The 22,205-nt window shown below is 36.0% G+C and overlaps 1 protein-coding gene across 5 annotated transcripts in view; it reads left to right on the forward strand.

The window, feature by feature from the left end:
• The window catches only part of Epha7 (EPH receptor A7), a 171,843-nt gene that overhangs the window by 55,924 nt on the left and 93,714 nt on the right, over nucleotides 1-22,205 (forward strand). For 4 of the 5 annotated variants that reach the window (XM_004628194.2, XM_004628195.2, XM_004628196.2 and 1 more), the window contains exons 4-5: nucleotides 2,502-2,657; nucleotides 3,494-3,829. In XM_004628194.2, coding sequence (XP_004628251.1) covers nucleotides 2,502-2,657; nucleotides 3,494-3,829 — 492 coding nt within the window. Of the gene's footprint in view, nucleotides 1-2,501; nucleotides 2,658-3,493; nucleotides 3,830-7,474; nucleotides 7,876-22,205 lie in introns of those variants that run through there. The other variant, XM_023711943.1, reaches the window with a different exon arrangement.

Below are 22,205 nucleotides of genomic sequence, written 5' to 3' on the forward strand. Positions count from 1 at the left end.
CAAGTTGCATAAGAGATGCAATCCCTAATTTTTCAGGAGAAGTGGAAATTCATTTTTACTTAGAAGATTTTGTTGTTTTGTTTTTTACTTTTTATGTATTTGGTACAGGGTCTCACTACGTAGCTCAGACTTGTAGCAATCCTCCCGTTTTCAGCCTCCCCAGCACTGGGATTACAGGGATTACCACACCTGGTCCTAGTGCCTGGTTCAGTGAACCCCAGGGGTGAGACCAATGCAACATGTGGTGCAGGAATCGAACCCCAACAGTCCTTGCACTTGTCAGGCAGGCGCTTAATCCACTGTGCTATCTCACCAGCCCAGAATTTATTAGTGTTCTCAGGGATTTGGCTAGGTATTAGCTTGTTGCCTTCAAATCTGGAAGTGTTATCCAATAAAGGTCAAATTATGTTGCTATGGCAGTTGTCTTTCTTCTTACTCTGTAAATATTTTTTGTAAAAAGTATGTAAATACCCAAACAACAAACAGCAGTACCCACCTCTTCACTGTCCCTCCACCTTCTTTGTTCTCTGTTTCTCTCCCTCCTACTCGCTCTCTCTAGATTTACTATGAAAACGTCTTTATAGGCAAATGCTCTCTCGCTCTCTCTCTCTCTCTCTCTCTCTCTCTCTGCGTTTATGTGTATCTGTGTCTGTGTCTCTGTCTGTGTCTCTGTCTGTCTCTGTCTCTCTGTCTCTCTGTCTCTCTCTGTCTCACTCTGTTCCTCTCTACCTCTCTCTTTCTCATCTATGTTTCAACATTGCCCAAGCCTTAATATTTCAAGCTGTGTGTAAAGCATCGCCTTCTCTATTTTTTGGGATGTTATGTTTGATCTTTGGATGTAGCTAATGCATAAAGCAAGATACAGTGAATAAAGAATAAAGATTTTTTTTTTTCATCCTGAGAAACCTTAGGCTAAATCCTTTGTTTTCCTAGTTAGCCTTCAGATCATATCTGTATGTGATATATTGTTGCTATATTATTTTTAAATTATATTCACTCAATTTTCTGGGCCTTTAATTTGTAATAACCGCTACTGAGAGCATGAGGAGGAGCATCTTGTTGCTTTGCCTACTGCGTTCATGTCTGCTTTCTACTCATGTGAACGGAGACGCCGGCAAGCTGAGAGACTTGCTTCCGAAGGAAGTAATGGATTGTGCGCTCACAGTGAAACGATTGTAATTCTATCTATCACAGTACAGCACATTTTAAACTAAATTTCAAGAATGTAAAGCAGCTATCTTTTCGTGTAAACGAATGTCATTTTTTGGAGCTCAAATGATCATTTTGGGCTCTGAAATATATCTGAAGTGTGCATTAAACATTCAGAATATGAATAAAAATAAAGAACAGGGTTCAATATTTTTCTGGGAACTGTCATTTCATGATAGCATTGTTCCAACTTCCCACTCCTCAACAGTGAAAATATAACTAAATTTCTGAGTAATGACACAATGGAGAACTTTAAAATTTCAAATAATATGTTAAAATTTAAAACCTATGCTACATATTCAGTAACTAGTCTTTTTAGATATGATTTATGACATTATTAAATGAGTACCCAAAACTTTAAAAGTTATTCATGTAATAAATAGACCTTCATTGAATAAAAATTGTTGACATGATGAAAGCTTACCTGCCTCTATCTTAATTAAAGATAAATATAGATACATAAAATCTAAAGAGATTGTTAAATGCTAAAGAGTTACCTAATTTAATAACAGAATCTACATAAATAAGAGCAGCTCATTAGGAGATGAGAGAGACATCTGTGTGTCCGTGTACTTCTGAGAGCCTTTGCTAGGTCAGCCTCAGTCTGGGGAGGCAGGGTTACAGCCCATGAGCAGCAGATGCCTTTCTCCTTGTGTCTTATGGTAGAGAGATTTCCTATTGGTAAGCTCCATGTTTAGTAACAAGAGCAGCTCCCATAATGCAATACAATCTGCATTGCAAGGTAAGTTGGTAAAAGCATATCTTGAAGTTCCTAATTAACTTGGGCAAAGACATTGCAGTCAGATTCATGTGAACGTTTCACATCCTTATTATAGTGACCTGATAATTAAAATTGTATTAATATTTTTAAACATTGACCAAATATCTGAAGGCTTAATTTCCTGCTACACTAGATGGAGAAAACATAACTTTGTTTGTGTTGATGTAGAACAACATCAAGTTAATTATTTTTTGAAAACAAACTTAAAATTGAATTAAATATACAAAGTAAGTACTCTAAGATTTTTTATCTAAATAGATGATGCTAGTGTTCAGCTTTAGGGTTTAATCTTTTGATTGATGTCACATGAAGGTGGAAATTTGCTGTATCATTTTGCTTATGCATTGTATTATAAAACATACAGAATGAAGCTACTGCTACACATTAAAACAAATATTTTATCATGAAACTTGTTGAAGTATGTTATTCTTTGCTAAATATTCTTAACTTTTTTAAAAGGCCTGGTTACTTAGTCTCCTATTTCTGTTTTCATTTGCTTTTGAATACCCAGCCTGTGGTCGTGGATTCTACAAATCTTCCTCTCAGGATCTTCAGTGCTCTCGTTGTCCAACCCATAGCTTTTCGGATAGAGAAGGCTCCTCCAGATGCGAATGTACAGATGGGTACTACAGGGCTCCTTCCGACCCACCTTATGTTGCATGCACAAGTAAGTCCACAATGAGAGAAGTTTTCAAAGCTCTTCTTCTCATTTATCCATTGTTCTCCTATTAATGTACCTATTGACTCCCGTGAGTACATTCTTAGTTATCCTCAGCTGTTCTTAAATTTCCCCATAAATACATTAATGCAGGGAATCAAATACAATAGGTGTATTTTACACTGTTTGCAGTGTAACTTTTCTGTCATCAGGGTGTGCTTTAATATTTTCATAGATACTTGGTAGAAATCATAAAAGTAAAAGGTATGTTAGTCTTACACATATGTGCAATGTGATTAAAAAGCAGTGTTTTCTGAATAAAAGTGCCATTGCTAAATAGAGCAACTCTCACATTTTGGTGCTTCAATTAATGAGTATTTGAGAGGCTTAGATTCAAAACTAGTCCCACACATTAGTATAAATCATTCTTGAGTACATTAAGAATGAATAAATGTATTCTCTGTTATATGGTTAAAAGGAAAACTATTTTAAACAACTGTACCACTGTGTTTTCAGTGCCTTAACTGTTCTTTTTTAATTGCTCGGAAGAAAAATAGCTAAAGACTGTGGCAAAAGCACAAAGACAGTTGTTATTCTGTTTTCATTTTGACATATTAAATGGAAAATAAATAAAGTCTCTTGCCAAGTAAATTCAAGGAGGCTTTCATACAGCTTTTCTGGTAAAGGTAATGAAATATTTATGTGAAAGAAAGCATTTCAGATAGGTTTCTCTTCGGTAATTGGGCCACTAGCTTGCTAGCCCACATAGGTCCTGTTGTTCATTTGGTTTATGTGCTTTTCTTTTCAATTTTTGTTTGTTTGTTGATTTTTTTTTATTTTGCAAGGGCCTCCATCTGCACCCCAGAACCTCATCTTCAACATCAACCAGACCACAGTAAGTTTGGAATGGAGTCCTCCAGCAGACAACGGGGGAAGGAACGATGTCACCTACAGAATACTGTGTAAGCGGTGCAGTTGGGAGCAGGGCGAATGCGTGCCCTGCGGGAGTAACATTGGATACATGCCCCAGCAAAGTGGATTAGAGGATAATTATGTCACCGTCATGGACCTGCTAGCCCACGCTAATTATACCTTTGAAGTTGAAGCTGTAAATGGAGTTTCTGACTTAAGCCGATCCCAAAGGCTCTTTGCGGCTGTCAGCATCACCACTGGTCAAGCAGGTATGCTTTTGTTTGTCTTCACTGAAAATGTAAAGTCTGACTTTGAGTGCTGGGTTTCTCAGTTAAGTACTTAATTAGCATTGTTACAAATAACTCTCTTTTTCCTGACTGTTGATTTATTACACATTTAGCTTTTTCTTATTTTTCTTGTCCTAGCCTGTCCTAGTCCTCTATTCTATTCTATTCTATTCTATCCTACCCTATCCTACCCTACCCTACCCTACCCTACCCTACCCTACCCTACCTTACCCTGTTCTTTGAGTCGGGGCACACTATGTAGTGCAGGCTAGCTTGAACTCACTTATGTAGCCTCGACTGGCCTCAAATTCATGGTGATCCCCCTGCCTCAGCCTCTGGAGTGCTGGGATACCAGGCATGCTTCGCCACAACTGGCTCCTGTTGTCTTCTAAATCAATAGAATATTCTCTAAAATCTCCAGACACCTGGAAGAAGTGCATGAGGGTAAATTATGAATTGGTTAGGACTATTGAAAATTAAATAGCTCATTTGAAATATCTAGATGAGGAAAGTAAAAATGTCAGTCCAAATGAATGAAGGGTATTTCTCAGATGTTTGTCTTTTGTGTTGGTGTGTGCTAACGATAAGATTCTACAAAACAGTTATGAAAACTGAAAGAGTCAGCTGTGCTACCCCACATAATATTAACTGGGTTTTCTCTACATAAAATATGATCTCTGTAATATGTGACAGGTCTGCTTTTAAATTTGCATGAGGCAATTTTAAATTCAGCTGTAGATTTTTGATGATATAAATGTCCATAACTTGTGAATAAGTACTTGGCAGATTTCAGAAGAGATAATAATAGTGATAATTGTGAATTGGTAGCTTAGCATAAAAGTAGTTTTAATGTGCTTTCCTACTGACACATGAGATTCATTTTGTGGTCATTCTTGTTACGGCAAGTTTGTTACAGAAAGTATACATTGGGAAGAGCCATTCAGACATTAAAGTTTATAACATTCTGGAAAATCTTATTACTGAAGGAAAATCAGGAATTGGAGACTTTCTCAATCTTCTGAAAAATTATTATAGCTGAAGAATGATCTTACGTAGTACTGAAGGTAGCCCAGTGCCTTGTCATTGTTAATAAAATTATACCTATAGTGGAGCATGAACTTGTGTGTATGTTGTGATAGGCTACCATGAGCCCCTCATGATTTGGGGATATCTAAAATTCACGAGTACAATTCCAAATTCATGGACAGAGACTAAACTGATGCCAATTTTTTTTATGATTTTAACAAAATTTCTCCTATTTAAATTATATCTCCATGAGGAAAACTGTGCATGTTTGTCATTCTGAACACATCTGTAATTCTTAAGATTTATTCTGTCATTTATTTAAAAGACTCTTCTAAATCAGATCTCCAAAGCAAGAGCAGATGTCATAAATAAGACAGAGAAGCTTAACACTTCAATGATTCCCTGGGGGTGTGCTGAGATAGCGATGGAAACTGGGCATGGTGGTGCATGTCTATAATCCTAGCACTTGGGAAGCTGAAAACAGGAGTATCACTACAAGTCCTATCTGTGTAGTGAGACCCTGTAGACCCCGCACTAAATACAAGAAAACAAAAACACCCTTCAATGCTTGGACTAAAGAAGTAGTTGATTTAACTGGTGTTTGACTTCTTCATTTTGTCACCCATATTTATAATACAACATTAGTATACTTTTAAAATATTTTGCCACGTGGCATATCCAATAATATTGATTCATTTCAAAATTTGTTGATATAAACTTAGGTTTGAAACATTTCAGATTTAACTTAGACATCAAAGCTGTCTTCTGGAACCACTAATAAGATCTTTTAGGAATTTTATTGAAATAGATAGTAATCGTTTGTGCCTAATAATTCGAGTGATATTTTACTACCACTTTTGCTATGACCCTGTCACTGCTGTGCTACCACAAGTGGCGTGCTAGGTTGGCAAATTTTAGGTGTTCTTTCCTTGTTGTTTAAGTTTAATGTAATTTTTCAAGTTAACACTGCTGGTGTTCACTTGATCACTATATTTCCAAAAAATTTTTGTATGAGATATTCCTCAGTACAGTAGTTACATGAAGCATCTTTGGATACTGTTTTAATTCAAACTAGATTCGCTTCCCTTGTGGCATCTTATCTTTGCTCTTTTTGTGTGTTTGTTTTGGGAGAAGTAAATTAAAAGTGAAAAATAGATTACAATAATTATTCACCTCTGTAAACTATGCTGCACATATTGAGTTGAATGCTTAACATGAAAGATTCTTGCCATTTGTAATAACACAAAATGAATATATAAAAATAATAAATACAATATGTTGGGGTTGGGGAGATGGCTCAATGGAATAAGCACTTTCCTGGCAAGCACAGGGGCCTGAGTTCAATCCCTGGTTCTGCCAAAAAAAAAAAAAAATACAATATGATTATTATACAAATAAATAGAAAAGTTTATACAGTAGTATATACTACTTTTATATTAAAATGTTAATTAATAGTCTTTAAAACCCACACATTCCGGCCAGGGAAATAGCTCAGCGGCATAAGTGCCTAACTGGCAAGTGCAGTGTCCTCTGAGTTTGATCCTGGTAACATAAAAAAACATAAATAAATAAAATACACACATTCATAAAAGGAATCTTTTTCTATTCAAGAAGAAATGCAGGGTTGGCAGCCTGATAGCTCAGCAGACTTAAGTGCCTGCTTAGGCAGAGTGTGGTAGCCAGGCGTGCTGAGACTGTGATTGAGACTCTGAGTGGTGGGCTGGCACCACAGCTGGTTGCTGTAATCCCAGCTCTTGTGAGGCTGAATACAGAGGGATCACTGCAAGTCTGATCTATGTAGTGAGGCCCTATAGACCCTGTCCTAATTAAGAAGAAAAAGAGGAAGAAGAGGGAGAAGAGCAAGAAGAGGAAGAAGGAGAAGGAGGAGGAGGAGGAAGAGGAGGAGGAGGAGAAGAAGAAGAAGAAGCAGAGGCAGGGGCAGGGGCAGGGGCAGGGGCAGAGGCAGAGGCAGAAGCAGAAGCAGAAGAAGAAGAAGAAGAAGAAGAAGAAGAAGAAGAAGAAGAAGAAGAAGAAGAAGACGAAGACGAAGACGAAATGCATATAATGGTATAAAATTGTAACCTGTGGTCATTTAAAAGTTCTTCTTCCTTTATGACACAGCACTTATGACAGAGAAAATTTAGATTAGGATGGTCAGTACTTTTCCCAATTTTTCTGTTTCTTTTATATGCAAGTTATCTACCCCTAATTGCCAAAAATTTTTCTATCTTCTAAAATAAAAGATGAAGGTCGGGCCAAATAGCTCAGCGGATTAAAGCGCCTGCAAACACACACAGGATTCTGGGGTTCCATCACCAGGACCTGCTGTGCCGTCCCCACCCACAAGGCTCACTGAGACTGCGATTGAGACTGGGCATGGTGGTGCACACCTATAATCCCAGCACTTGGGAAGCTGTAAACAGGTAGATCACTATGAGTCCAATCTAGTAGTGAGACCCTGAACACCCTGTAGACCCTTCCCTAAAATAAAAAATGAAATAAAAGATGAATTGGATCTTTTCCAACTTACTGAGCAGTCAGTAAAGCTTCCAATCATCCTGCAAGTTATCATTCTTCATTATGTAAATGATTCAACCCTAGCTTACGCTGCACTGACTTCCGTAGTAAATTTAAACCTGGATATTGGATCATCAGCAGACCCGTGTGACGGGAAGACTAGGTAAGAAAATATGCATGTGTCCAGAAGGAATAGAGACCCTGGGTCAAAAGTAATGGACCAGTGCTGGAAAGGTGGCATAGAAACTGCCCAGTGCCTTCCTGCTAAGTGTCCAGCCTGCAGCTCAGGACCGAGGGCAGCACTTGTGTACAATTGGTCCATTGGCTACTTCTGGTCCCTTGCTCCATATCATGGCAGAGGCAGATGCAGAGGGATTAAAATACCACCTCTGCATATGCACCGTGTGAATATGCTTTCAAGGCTAGTTATAGAAAGTTTTACAGCAATAAAAAATGGTTAAAGTACTATCTTCCCGTATTATCTATGAAAGCAGATACTAGTAGCCAATACTTTAAAATCTACATATTGTTACAAAAATGCTATTTCAGTGAGTAGTAAAGTGTAAATTTACCAATCATCTTTTTATGTAAGTTTCTGAGCACCTGTCTGGGATAAAACCACCAATATTTATGTCTTTTGCCAAGTGGCAGAAAGTGCTGAATGAAAAATTAGCAACACATGTTATGTCATTTGGGCAGGAAGAAATTAATTTTGTTTAGTCAATAAAAATAGGACTGCTGTCTAGCCACCGATTATTGTGAGACTGGATTTCTTATTTAAATTGGTGATTTTATGCTTAAGATGAGATTTATGTAAAAAAGAATAATATGTGAAGTCATTTATGTTTCATCTTTATTTAACCTGGAGCATATAACATATAAATTGGCTGAAATGTGAACCCTATTTTATTGTGGTTTTAGGGCATGTATTGGTCCTTTGAAGTTAAGTCAAAGACAGTAAGCTTAGCTACATTGGAGAATTAAAAAAAGTAAGTCATGGGAAAATCATAAGTATTTCACATATGACAACATAATCTTCATTCTTACATTAAAAGACTCTTGAATAACATACTCCTAATAGTTATATTTAAGTACTAGTAACTGCTGCTAGTTTTGTTTTGTGTTTATGGACAGGTTCTTGCTGTTTTGCGTTGGCTCATCTCTAACCACTAAGAACAATTGATCAATCCTCCTGCCTTAGCTTCCCAAGTAGCTAGGATGACAGGTGTATGCCACTGCGCTGGGCTAAATATTACTTTTTAAAAATCAAATTCATCCAACCCTATTTAGTGGGATACACTGAGAGACGCTAAGGGTAGAAAGTTAGAGAACAGTCCTCTTTTTCTGACTCCATACTGTAGCAATATATACTTAATACATACAATGATGGTACTCATTACTGTAATATAATATATGCTATAAAATATTAACAGAAAAATAAAGAAATGCTCAAGAAAGAATGATTCATTCTGTCTGTGGAAAAGGGAGTTTTATGGAAAAAAGTGACAGTAAATCTAGAGTTTCAGAATGCATATGGTTTTGCCAGGTGGATAACAAGTAAGTCATACTGTAGGATTTTAAGAGAAGCACCTTGTCTCCCCAGTTACAATATTATAATTTCTACTGTATTCTTTTTACCATGCAAGTGTTGTACTGCAAAAATGGTCTGCCCAAGTATTAAAGTTATGAAAGATCACCTGAAATTTGTTTTCTCTTTCTGTAAGAGTTTTATTCACTCTGGGACTATGTAAGCAGTTAAACAGTTCTTGAAATTGTTAGTAAAGAAAACACAAAATTATGAATGTTAGTCCTCTTCCCAAAGGGATTTAGGGAATTTAGAAATTATTCTTCCGCTCAGCCACTGTGTCATGTTTATGGCTGTGGTGATTGACTAGCACAATTCTGAACACAAATTGTATGCTGGCTGTCATGGAGTTAAGACCAGTGGGAAAATTTGTGGTTCACAAGAAAAAATAAGTGATTATACAAGAGTGAAAGGTTGAAACACTGTTGAAAAAATATGTAATTTGATATTAGATGATAATTATATGAAATTAGATACTTCAAGTCTTTGAACCTGAATTTTCTTTTAAAATAGTATCACATTATTTGACTCTCTCTATTATAAAATCTGAGCTTATTTACTGAACCTGCTATGTCTCTGTTAATTTTTTAAAAAGTTTTAAAAGTGAATTATTAACTTTGTTTGGACTCACGTAAGTCCCTAAGTAACTAAAGGACATAATCCGTAAGACTTTGTGTTATAGCCATAATACATGGGCATATTAATAAGACAGTGTCTGTTACACTACTGTGTGTACACTATTCAGTGTGACGTATTGACAACTGATGAATGTACACATTTTCTGAGGTTTAATGGGATTGGTTGCTTCTGTAGTGCTCTAGAAAACATACGCAAGCCTTGGGGATAAAGTCTTTGTGAAAAAAAGGACATAGATGGTTTTTGATATTGAGCTTCTCCAGAAGCAAATATGTAGAGTTCAGTTTACAGAAATTTTATTAGGAAGTGTACTCAGCGTCAACATCGCTGAACGGAGAAGAAACATGACCTAAGTGTTCTGCTGCGTGATCACTAACCACGTCCCTGGGGAGCTCTACACCTGCAATGCGTGCTCAGGCTATCCCTAGGTGAAGTGAGTTCTAGACTTCTGTGTTGTCTAGATGCTGGTTGCAGGTTTCCTTAAGCACTAAGCTCTTCTTTCAGGCAGACAAAAAGAAAGAGAGCAAGGGAGAGAATTGAAAAGGAGCAGAGAACTGAGGGCTTTCTGACACCCATTTTAACAGCTGGGTGAATCATTTCTTCTGTCTTCCTCAAGTCTTGTGTGACCATCACATGACAATCTCTAATTCAGATATCTATTACAACCAGTTACACTATGCAAAAGTAAGGCAGGACAAAAGTCAGGGTGTTTTTAAAGAGAAAGACAGTGATATAAGCTGGTAGAACAAAAACTTGTGTAAAGGCTTGTGAGAGAGTTTATTTTTAGGAAATCAGACCTTTCTGACAGAGTGGAGAAAAATTGGATGTTTGGGAACGTGTAATTTACATAATTAACACTAGTTGAGCTTTACTTTTTGTGTATTTCCAAAGTATATTTAATGCGTTGCTTATAAAACCTTGTTAGAAAAGAAAATTTCCTCCTACCAATTGTTAATTCCTATGGAAGGAAGAATGAGGACGCAGACAATTTGTTGAAAATGTGAGAGTGTATCAGAGAATCTGCCACTGGAGTTTGGAATTCTATTTTTCCTCAAAGATACAGAGTTTATTTCAGAAAAAGTATATTTTCTTGCCTTTTTCACCAGTTTTGCTGAATATGGATAAATGATGTGTTCAACACTCATGCCTTAAATTTTAGAGTAAGTTTGTGATGTTAAAGGATAACTATGTATACCATTTCACTGATTAAAAAATTGAGGATTATTGTGTTAGTCGTTCTTCTGCCTCTGTAAGAAATTAACTGATAATTAAGAAATTAACTGACAAATTAAAGGAAAGGAAGGATTATTTTGGCTATTGCTTCCAGTCCGTGGCTAATGGACACTGTTTTCTGGTAAGCTCTGCACATCATAGGGTGACAGGGTGTTCCAGAGTAAAGCTGGTCACCTCCAGTCAGGAAGCAGAGGAAAAAAGAGCCAGAGGACCACATAGGCAAGAAAGGATGCAAGGAAGCATCCCTGAAATTATGGCTCCACAGCACAGCTCCTTCAGTGAGACCCCACCCCCTGTGCTCCTGTCACCTCCCGGTAATGCCATCAAAGTAGTATGCCATTAATTACTATCAGTTTATTGGTGAAGGAATCCATAACGAAGTTGGCTTCCATATGATCCACTCATCTTGCAAATGACATCAACTGGGAACCAAACCCCCAAACATGGCTTTTGGGAACCATTCTAGACCCAAACCACATCTGAAGAGTTGTATGATTTTTATAGGGGCTTAACAGTAAATTGTATGGTGACAACCCAGAATACTGCAATCAAACACACAGCTTGCCTTAGAATTATTTAAAGTGGTCATATATTTATTTAGTAGATTTCTGTCCTTAAATCTTAGCTCCATAATTCACTGTGTGGGCATTTGAAGACTAATATAATTAGTATTAAGAACAACTAAGTGAAAAGAGGATCAACTAAGAAGTATTATTGCTAACGTGTGTTAATGAAATTGTAATTTCTGGGAATAGTATTGGCATGTGTAACATTTACTCTTGCCATTCTTTACGAACCTTTAAAAAGGGTACATTTAGATTTGACCATTTTTTTATGTTTTTCATTGCCCCATTGGACTTCTCACGCAAGGGAAAGATTTGTTCATGTCCCTTTACTTTGATTTGTAGTGTTTATATAATGTTCCAAGTGAAGTATAACTCTAGAGTTATATGATGTAACATACATGAGCAAAAAAATACAACGAGGACAAAACCAAAAGTCATTTATTTGTCAGGAATAGCTTCTGTCACGTGAATTAATATGGCTCCGCCGTGACTGTTCTCGTAAATTAACCCAGATCATCTCTTTTCAATGATTTAAAATGGACACATATCAAATTCCGTGACATTTTAATAAAATAAATTAATTCCATTTAAGTCTCTGTGTTTTTACATTTCATGTGAATTTATAATCTTGATTTATATTTTAAGGAGATGTGATATTCAGAAAGTTTATTTTGTTGAGAGCACTTAAGGATGATACAAGGTCAATCATACCTTTGTCAGTCTCTCCGGGGTGAAAGAAGGTACAGTTTAATTGTTATATCACTATGTGAAAGGTGATGCAATCCCAGAATCAGAAATCATTTTGTAAGAAGTGTGAATGTTTGGACACACACAGAAAAGCACGCTGATATCATTTTTAGGAGAAACATTAAGACAGGAAACCAAGGCTAGACGAGAAAGCATCGTGGCACTCCGTCTATCAGAATAAAGAGTAGAGAAGGAAAAAGATGGACCATTGGCTCAATTGGAGTTCTTTGTCAGTTCAAAACACACATTTTTAGGTTAGGTTTCTAGTCATTTTATAAATTGAAAGATAGGAAGTTAATCCTATTAATTTATGCCATGAGGCATAATATTTTAATACTTTATGTGCTTTGGTAACAAAGTAAAGTTTTTAACTGAAATTTAATTCTTTGATATGTAAGTATTTTTGATACCATTCATTGTAAAGTACTCTTACTGATTCATTTGCATTTCCCTTTGGTGGCTCCCAGCAATTAAAACGTGTGTTTACGAATAAGATATTTTAGATGCTACTGGACCACAGTTTTTACATAGGGCAAGTTCAACCATTTTGACATGACTACAGGTAAATAATACCTAGTGAGGGTTTATCACATGCTGCTCACCTTTACATGTAGGATTCTACCTACTTATTCTAGTATCTTCCCATCCTAAATTTAGAGTGAAAGTATGGCAGAGAATTACTTCTTTCTGCCATAACATTCTGTAGTAAGCATCTCATATTTTTGTAGCATCCAAAATAAAAGCAGTATGCAGTGTTTAAATTTCAAGAAACAATTAAGGTTAAAGACACATTGTCTTTATTACTTGTGATTGTCCCCGAATTCACTGCATTTGGAATCAGGTGACATCTAGTTCTTCCTCAAAGTCAAGATGGCCAGGAAAGGTAAATGCTCAGGACCTATTCAAGACACAGAGGCAGCCATGACTCAGCAACTGAAGACACAAGAGGACGTGCACAAGTGGAGTCAGCTAAGTGTGTTGGAGAGTATGGGGGAGAACATTTTGAGGGGGATTAATGGCACTCTGTGGTTTTGGTATAGTACAAGTATAAACCTGCACTCATTGTATATTTTGATTATGCTTTGTGTCATGTTTGTTTCTTTTCTACATAACATATCCTAAGAAAATGGTGTTTTTTTTTTTTTTTTTTTTTTTTTTTTTTTTTTTTTATCTGAGTCTCTGTTTTAGGCCTGTAAAATGCCAGGTCCTGGGAGCTACACATGAAATAGTTTCGAATGTATACCTGGACCCTTTCTATATTTATAATATGGAAAGAGACATTCTCACTCTTAGGATTAGAAACATTAATTTCAAATTGAGAAATGAATATATAAGGCAATCTCAAGTATAGCAAACAGTTTTGAAACCATAAAACTTTAAAATATTAGACTGCAATTTTACTTATATTGGTATTGAAGTAGATACTTGAGACATAAAGAAAGACTAGAAATGAAAATGAATTTCATGAAAACTTTATCATTCTTCATAACTTGAAAACACTAAAGATGTAATGAGTTTCTGTGTTTCATGTGGCGGGGAATGCACTAGCAGTAGACCAAGACAGCAGAATTTTTTTTGGTGATTAGAATACATGATACCAAGGTTGCATACAGTATTTCCAAATTTTTGTAGCACTGTATATTTGTAGTTTTAGTCTTTTTGTAAATTCTGTAGTTTTGTAGCTTGTTGAGACTATAGCACATACCTGTGCTGTAAGTTTGTCAATCAAGGCGTATGTAAAGAAATGTCTTAGCTTCCGGCATTCTTAGCCTAATGCCTTCATCTTGCCATCCTAAGTCCTCACTCCCTGTTTCCAGCATCCCTCTGAGTTCCCAAATCTAATCTTTTCTCTCAATGGTTATATACCTCAGTAATGTGTTATGAATCAGGAATCTGGAAACAATCAGTCTTAACAAGCTATCAGTCATTGACACATGACTTTCTTTTTTATTTTTTTTAAAGAGACTAAAAAATAGTAACAAAAAAATGCAGAATTTCTCCAAACAGGTTGATAGAAATTCAGTAATGATGGTTTTATTGCATATTGTTGTCTTCAAATTAGTTGTTCAGATTGTCAGATAGAAGCATGTGAAATTGGCCAAAAATTAAAAAGAAGGAAAGGGAAAAAAGTAAACATTAACAACTCAGTAGACCAGTATGAATAAGCAGTACAATTATCCAAGCTATCCTGTACATAAACATATATATTATCTTTCTTTTCTCCTTTGCCTTATCCTAGGTGTTCCTTCCCTTTGACAGTATCCACTGTACCTTTCAGACTCTACTTAACTCTTTCAGGTGCTTAAACCTTTCACAATAGCATTCAAAAATGACTTTCTAAAGTGAAAAGTTTTAAACACCTACCTCTAACATCCATGAATCCACAAAAACTACTGAACCATCCTGAATTAAAAAATGAAAATGAAACTCTTAAAAATGAACTTAAACCACCTTGCTTTTGTAGTTCAGTAAAACTTTTCTCTTAAAAATGTAGCTTTTTCTACTACTGCAATGGCTTGTCATTAACTATGCTTAAGTTAAGGTTAAAGTGATGAGGATCCTCAGACAGTAAATTGCAATGGCTCTTTGTAAATATTTGAGAGACCTAGTAGACATTTTCAATAGCTTCTCATACTTTCATTTTGATAGCTATCATTTCTTACATTCTTTGCCCTCAGAATTGCAATTTTTTTTTAAAGTAATGATAAATAGCTACCTGGGAAGAAAGAGTTAATGTATGCCCTAACTCAGATATTCTCTTGTGGATCAGTTTATACCCTCTAGAAATCAGTATATTGTATTAGTAACCCCTAATGCAACGTTTTGGAGATGAAATCTATAAGGAGCAAAATAAATGAAATTATAGGGTGTGAAACTGATCAGATAGAGTTAGTGAACTTTAGGAAGAGCCGTGAGAGACTGTCCTATTACCCTGTGACTCCCTCTTTCATATAGAGCAAGGTCAGGCCTTCTGGACCCTTAGCAAGAAATAGTTCCATGAAAGTCTCAAAGAGTCCTGTCACCAAAAACAGAAAATCAGGTCCTTCTGGACCTGGTTCTGTTAACTGTAAGAAAATAAATTTCCATTTAAATAAGACTGTGCTAGGGCCCACCAAATAGCTCAATGAATTAAAGCGCTTGCTTTGGCAGACGTAGGGACCTAGTGTTCGATCCCCTGGCCTGTCATGCTGGCCTTGCCCCCAGGGCATGCTGAGATGGCAATTCACACTGGGCATGGTGGCCTGTGCCTGTAATCCCAGCACTTGGGAGGCTGTAAATAAGAAGATCAGTATGAGTATGATCTACACAGTGAGACCCTGCACACCCCGACCTAAATATAAATAAGGCTGTGCTGCACTTCCTGTGCAACCTGTGCAGACGAATACAACTGCTCATCCCTGGAGTAACTGAATTTCTTCCTGTTGTGTTGAAGGAAAATATTTATTTCCCATATGCATGAGTTCAGCTAAGGCTTTACTTTTGTGTGTTGGCCAAGGATTAAGAGCTGTAAAATTTTACTCATATCTATGATTTTTCTTCCTCGAAATGGTATCATGCTTATTTCATCTGGTGCATTAGGAAGTGAATGAATGACCAGGTCGTAGTGTTCTGCTTTAATATCCCGGATGGATGGGGTTTTTCTTAACAGTTCACTTACTATCTAATAAATTATGAAAGACGATGCATTGATGACAGCAGAATGTCCAATACAAAATTACATTTTTACTTTGAGTCTTAAACTTAAGCAAGTCTCTCATATTCTTAGAAATTTTAATCTAAAAATTGTCATATGATTAAGAAGTGCTATTTTAGGATTTTCTTGTGAAAAAGTTTTTATAGCTCTGTATTTTGTAGACTTAAATTTGTAACTTGCTATATTTAAGCCTCTTTTTTTTTTTAACAGACTCCCAGATCATTACCCTGGAATAGTCCATAAGGTTGGAATTATGTCAAGTCACTCTTTTAGTATGTGCTGCTTTTAATAGTCAATCTTTCATTTGCCCACTATCATTTTATTGAGTGCAGAGAGCACTAAACTGAATTGTGTCCACTAAAATAATACTTATAGAATAATAACGGTTTCCTTTCTAAAACAAATAAGTTTATTTCAGTGGATACAGAAAATCTGTATTAGGGCCAGGGATGTAGCTCAGTGGCAGAGTGTCTGCCTGGCAAGCATGAGGCCCTCAGTCTGGTTCCCGGTACCAAAAGAAAAAACAAAAAAGAACAAGAAAAAAAGGCCTACATAGAACTGTTGTTTTAAAATGAACTAACCCAACCACTTAGTCTTCATTTCTAGAGAGAAAAAATACAAAAACAAATTAGTTGCAGATATTCAGATTTAAATAAAATAGGAAGGTTTTTTTTTTTTTTTTTCAGGGTACAACATCAGGCCAGTGAATTTTGATTCCTGTTGCATTTGTGGAGTTCTGAAACAATTATAAACAGTAAAATAGCACATTATAATGGAATTTCTATGCTGAGAATATAGATGAACACAGTGTTTAAGGTTTTAATATGAATGGAATCAACGAATGGCTTTTGTTAATCCTTCCATGCGCAGGCCCTGTGATCTGAGTGATTCAGTGCCACTGTACAAACAGGTGTGGACACATGAATCATTAATTAGCTCTAATGTAGGGAACCATCGTGCCCAATTCTCTCAGTGTTATAAGGAATAGTACTGTTGAAACTAGAGCTTCAGGACAATTCACTTAAGTTGAAGAAATCAATACACAGCATTTCAAAGAATGAAAAGCCAATAAATGGTAACTGCTTTCAGTTTTCATGCATAAGTCTGTGCACCTAATGCGGAATGGTAATAATGATGCTGGTAATAATACAAATGTGGGCCCGTATCTGTAAAGCACATGAGCTTCCAGCTCCTCCACAGGAACATCCACAGCAGTGCACATCAGTACACACGCTGGATCAGAGGTCAGATTTAGTGTTGAGGAAGGTGGGAGATAATCTTTTAATTGACAGGCATTTCGTTGTTTCACTTTCAGTACCAGTGTACCCAAAGACAGAGGAAGGTGGATTATTTCATCCCTTGCTTTGTTGCTGATGAATTGAAGCAAATTTGATTCAGACAAGCAATCTCTGGAATGATGCAGAACCATCCAAAAAAAAAAAAAAATCTGTACTAATCCACCAAGGCAGTAAATTAGAATTGCAGGAAAAGACATCAATCCACAGTGATCAGTAATGGTTAAACCAACCAATCCAAATAATAGGGTAAGGGAGCCAGCATTATTAAGATCTTGGGCTTCAGATCTGTTGATTATATCTGCAAAAGACTGATTGTTACTCATCTCAATTTTGACTGTTTTTATGGCTTTTGGCTCCTTTCTGATATTGAAAGCAAGGAACAAGGATCCATTACAAGGTAAAGACCCAGAGAAAATTATCTAGATTTCTTGCACTTCATGTATAAAGGGGTCGATCACAGAGGAAGACACAGTTGCTTCAGTCCAACAAAATTAACTGGGAATGAGGCGGAGCAGAGGATATGTGTTTTGCGACAGTGTCCGCGGCCCAGATGCACATGCAGCGCCCTAGCTGCCTGCCTTGTGTAAGACATAAGGGCTATGGAAGGAGATGTGTAAAGAGCAATTAGCATAGCTTTAAAATACATGGCTCCTAATTATCCATTGCATGCTACCATCAGATAATTAGTGTATCGATTTTTTAATATTTGGTCATTAACTTCAGTGTATAGACTGATACATAACATCGTCTAGCTGAGCACCACATTCAAAATGCAAATACACATGATAATAAAAATAATTATAAAAAATAAATATAGGTCTTGGCCCATATCGTGGTTGTATTGTACAAATATCAATAATGCTATTAAACAACACCTCCTTGGCTGGTGAGATAGCTCAGCAGACTCAGTACCTGCTTAGGCAGGTGCAGGGACAGGGATTCAATCCCCAGGACCACTTGCTATGCTGGTTCCACCTCCAGGAGCACTGAGGCAGCCACTGAGACGGGCATGATGGCTAATGCCTGTAATCCCAGCAGTGGGGAGGCTGAAGACAGGAGGATCACTAGGAGTCCAGGCTGCATAGTGAGACCCTATACAAAACATATTAAAAAAGAAAAAAAAATTCCTTAACTCTGTATTACAGGCTATACCATATTTGATCTACTGTATTTAATGTATAAACATGTTTATAGATGTTGACATTGATATAGACATTAATAATAGCATGTATTAGCAAGAAAAGTTTTGAGAGTACGTACTGTTGGGAGCCAGAAGAATGCCAAACGCTCATAATAAAGATCAAATTGGCAGTAGCCAAAGGAAAACATGTTTTCTGAAAATCAGTTAATCATCAAATTAAATGTCACAAGAAGTCAGTAGATTAAAGATAGGAAAAGTCCATTGATTTTAAAATTGGGAACCATTGGGAATAATTTGGGTAGGGCAGTTGAAGTAAAAACTAATATAATAATATTTCCTTGATTGCAAGTAATGCCTAAGTTTGTAGCCTATGTTGTACAGTACTCAATGTTGCCTAGATTGAATTGCAGCAGATTACTTGTAATGCTGATTTCATACAGCATTTATCAGAGTGGTAAAGACTCTAAGACAGAGAATGAGTCTGAGTCTTGTTTGGAATAAACTGCTGTCTTTGTTCTTTTCTAATGCATCATCATAACCTTGTTTTCCCCTTGTTTTAGTGTTTTATCCTGTTTTCTCAAAAGCTTGACGTCATTGAGCACCCAAATTTAACCTCATAAATTTCATTTGGATAACCCAATAATCTCAGACATAGAGGTCACAACAAAAAGGAAGATAAGAATTCCTTACGTATGCACTATAACCAATGCTGTAATATACTAATTATTATTCTTAATATTAAATGGTGTAACACACACACACACACACACACACACACACACATATATATATATATATATATGTTAGAATTACATTTTATAGTCTTTGTATGTTTCATTTTCATGACTTTACCTTATCTTTCTCTCAAATATTTTAAATTGTATTCATATTATGTAATCATACACTAAAAAAAGCATTTTAGACCTCTTGCCTAACATACATGAGGCACTGGATTTAAGCCACAGAAGCATAAAAGTATGCATAAACACACACATACACACACATGCACACACACACGTGCATGCACTTAGCATGACTCACCTGAAAGTTTGAAAAAATTATATAGCTATGACTAATATTTGTCAATACTGATAGACCTTTATCCTCAGTTTTATTAATATTTATGTTATCTTTAAAAGATACATAAACAAGGAGTAGAAATCCACAGTGCCATTTTAGCAAACCATATTCAGATAATCTGTGTGAGTCACTCCTAAGGCTTTTGCCCCATTAGATGCTGCTGTTATGTTTGAAAAGATGCTAACTGACCGCCTTTGAGTGCTGGCTGACTACTTTGATGTTTCATTATTTCTTCAATCCAGGGTTGAAATGGATGAATGGATAGTAATTATAGTATCCTAGTGACTCTCTTTTAAGGCTGTTTTCTTGGACAGGCATCAACTAATCTGACAAATCATGAACAGTTGACTCTATAGTTTGGTTGGGATTAAGTTACTAACTGAAACCTGCCGGGACTGAAAAGAGCAGTGTCTCCTGATGAAATATATTGGGTGTTTGTAATGTCTGCTTTCAATTTTAATCTATGACATTTAGGACCAGAGGGCTATAAACAGGTAATTGTCTGACAGATTTATTTTATACATTTTCTTATAGCACTTCAAACACAAACTCTGTATCAAATTGACATGTCTGCAGACTAAATTGTATATTTGCCTATGGTTTTTTTTTTTTCTATTTCTGAATTTTTTCATCATGTAGAAACTAGTTAACACCATTTATTATTTTTGAAACAGTTTTAAAATATCTCTTTTAAAATTAAGATATGCATAATTAGCTCTTTAATTGCTGATAGCTGATAGAACATAGTAAGTTTTATCTCCTGTTTTCTTTTTGAAATTAAAAACATAGGTAATATTGATATAGGTTGATTGGTGAAAATAATTTTCAAATTTATCCTTTACAAAATTTAAATTAAAAGGTTTAATTTTTTCAAAAGTTGCTGCATTATTTGAAGATTGATAATAACAGTGAGTCACTGTTATCCAGTTTCTCTAAAACACTTTTCAAGTTTTATTCTAAAGGTTTTTTTTTTTTTGTTTTTATGGCAGGAGTCTTCTGTGAATTCTTTATACCATCTGCTAAATCAGACAGATTTCTTGTTCCGTGTTGTTTACTGTTGCAGACAAATGACGGTTATGTGTGTTCTTTATGTAAGTCAGTAAAACAAGATGCATTCAGTCTTTGCAGCAGAAATACAAGTAGCATGTAAAGCCATATTTTCTAATAACTATCCTTTAATTGAACATTTTGTTTTATCTATCTGCTCTTAGGTGTATAATAAACGTATAGGAGAACTCAACATCGAAATTAGATTTAGTAGCCCTCTGGGTTGCTGAAATTACCCTGCCATTGTTCTAATGCAGTTTTTTTTTTTTATTATTCTTAGACTGTAAATAAATGTATTGACAGTAAAGAATTAACGGCATATCCAGGAAGACTTTATTTAATAATGATGATGTAAAATACTTCTGGTGCCATTCGATTTATCTAATTTATAACTCAGTTTGATTACCACAGCATGCTTTTCATCTGTAAGAATTGCTCCCTGGGGACTAGTCAGCTTATTAATTCATCACTTGCCTCCTTCATGGTTGCAGTCCCCATTATACTAGAGCAAAGAATGGACCTCTCTTGAAAGCTGCCAGCGAGCTGGTTCCAGTCTAGCTGACCTTTTGTTTGTAGCTAGGATCTTAATGGTTTCTCTGTTGGGGTCTGTTTCTGATAGGTTACGTTACAATCTACCTTTTTGTCTTCCGGTATCTTGTTGAGGACAGGAAAGCAGGAGTGAATTCCACACCTGCAATTACAGAGTTTTGAAAAGAGGAAAGTCCTGCTTCAAGTTAACCTGTAGGCTTTTCAAAAATGCTTTTTGATTTATCTGTCACCTGATCCATCAGCAATGAATAATTTTCATGGAAGGTGCACTTTAATTACATTCCTATTTGACTTGCATTATCAACCCCTATCTAGGTAATTAATCTCACCAAGTATCCAATTTCGGCCTTTATTGCTGGCAAGCAGACCTCTTGAATTATGTGTGCTTGAATGGGTCTTGGGTCTTTTTCACCAAACAGGCCTTGAGAGAGATCTGGGGCCTTCCAAATCCCAGAAATGCATCTTAGAATTTTTCTCTTACATATTGCGAATAAAGTATATTTAAAATCACAAATATACTTCTATAATCAAAGACATTCATACATTATTGTAATCAGGAAAATTATAATAAAACTAGCTCACCATTCCTTTGTTGGTGTATCCAATCTGCATGTCAATTTGTGTAGAGTTGATGTGCGCTAAGTATTAAACGCGGCTAACATCTGTATACGTTTGTTGATAGGTTTGCCATAATTACCCTCTAAACTTCAGCATGCCTATTTTTAGGCATGAGGATGTAAATTTTATATGGATTAGTGAATATGTATGTCGAGGATGTGTAAATCAAAGTTAGAAACACTTTATCTTTCTACCTTACATTCCTTGCTACACTGTTTCCTACAACTTTATCCTAGATTAACAAGTACCTTGACTTTCCAATCCCAGATTTTCATCCTTATCCACCCCTAATTTCCCACACTGATTGACGCCAAAGACCAGTTGGTAATCTTACAATGTAGTCTGTGCATACACATAAAATAATTAAAGAATGTATAATTTGTCTTTCTGCATAATTTTGTTTTTGTTCTTGTACAAAAATTGTTCAGGTGTTTCATGGTGTTATAATTTGGAAATTGTGATCGCAGTATATGTAGTGTTTCAATTTTTGTACTTGGGGCATTTTACAAAACACTGGGAGCTCCTTGGAATTCAGATTGAAATAGAATAAATAGATTTGCCATCTGTTTAAAATTGATCTGAATATCTGCCGTTATGTTCAGCCATGGATTTTCTGATTTG

This window comes from Octodon degus, unplaced genomic scaffold (assembly GCF_000260255.1).
Source record: "Octodon degus isolate 3935 unplaced genomic scaffold, OctDeg1.0 scaffold00022, whole genome shotgun sequence".
NCBI lineage: Eukaryota > Metazoa > Chordata > Mammalia > Rodentia > Octodontidae > Octodon > Octodon degus.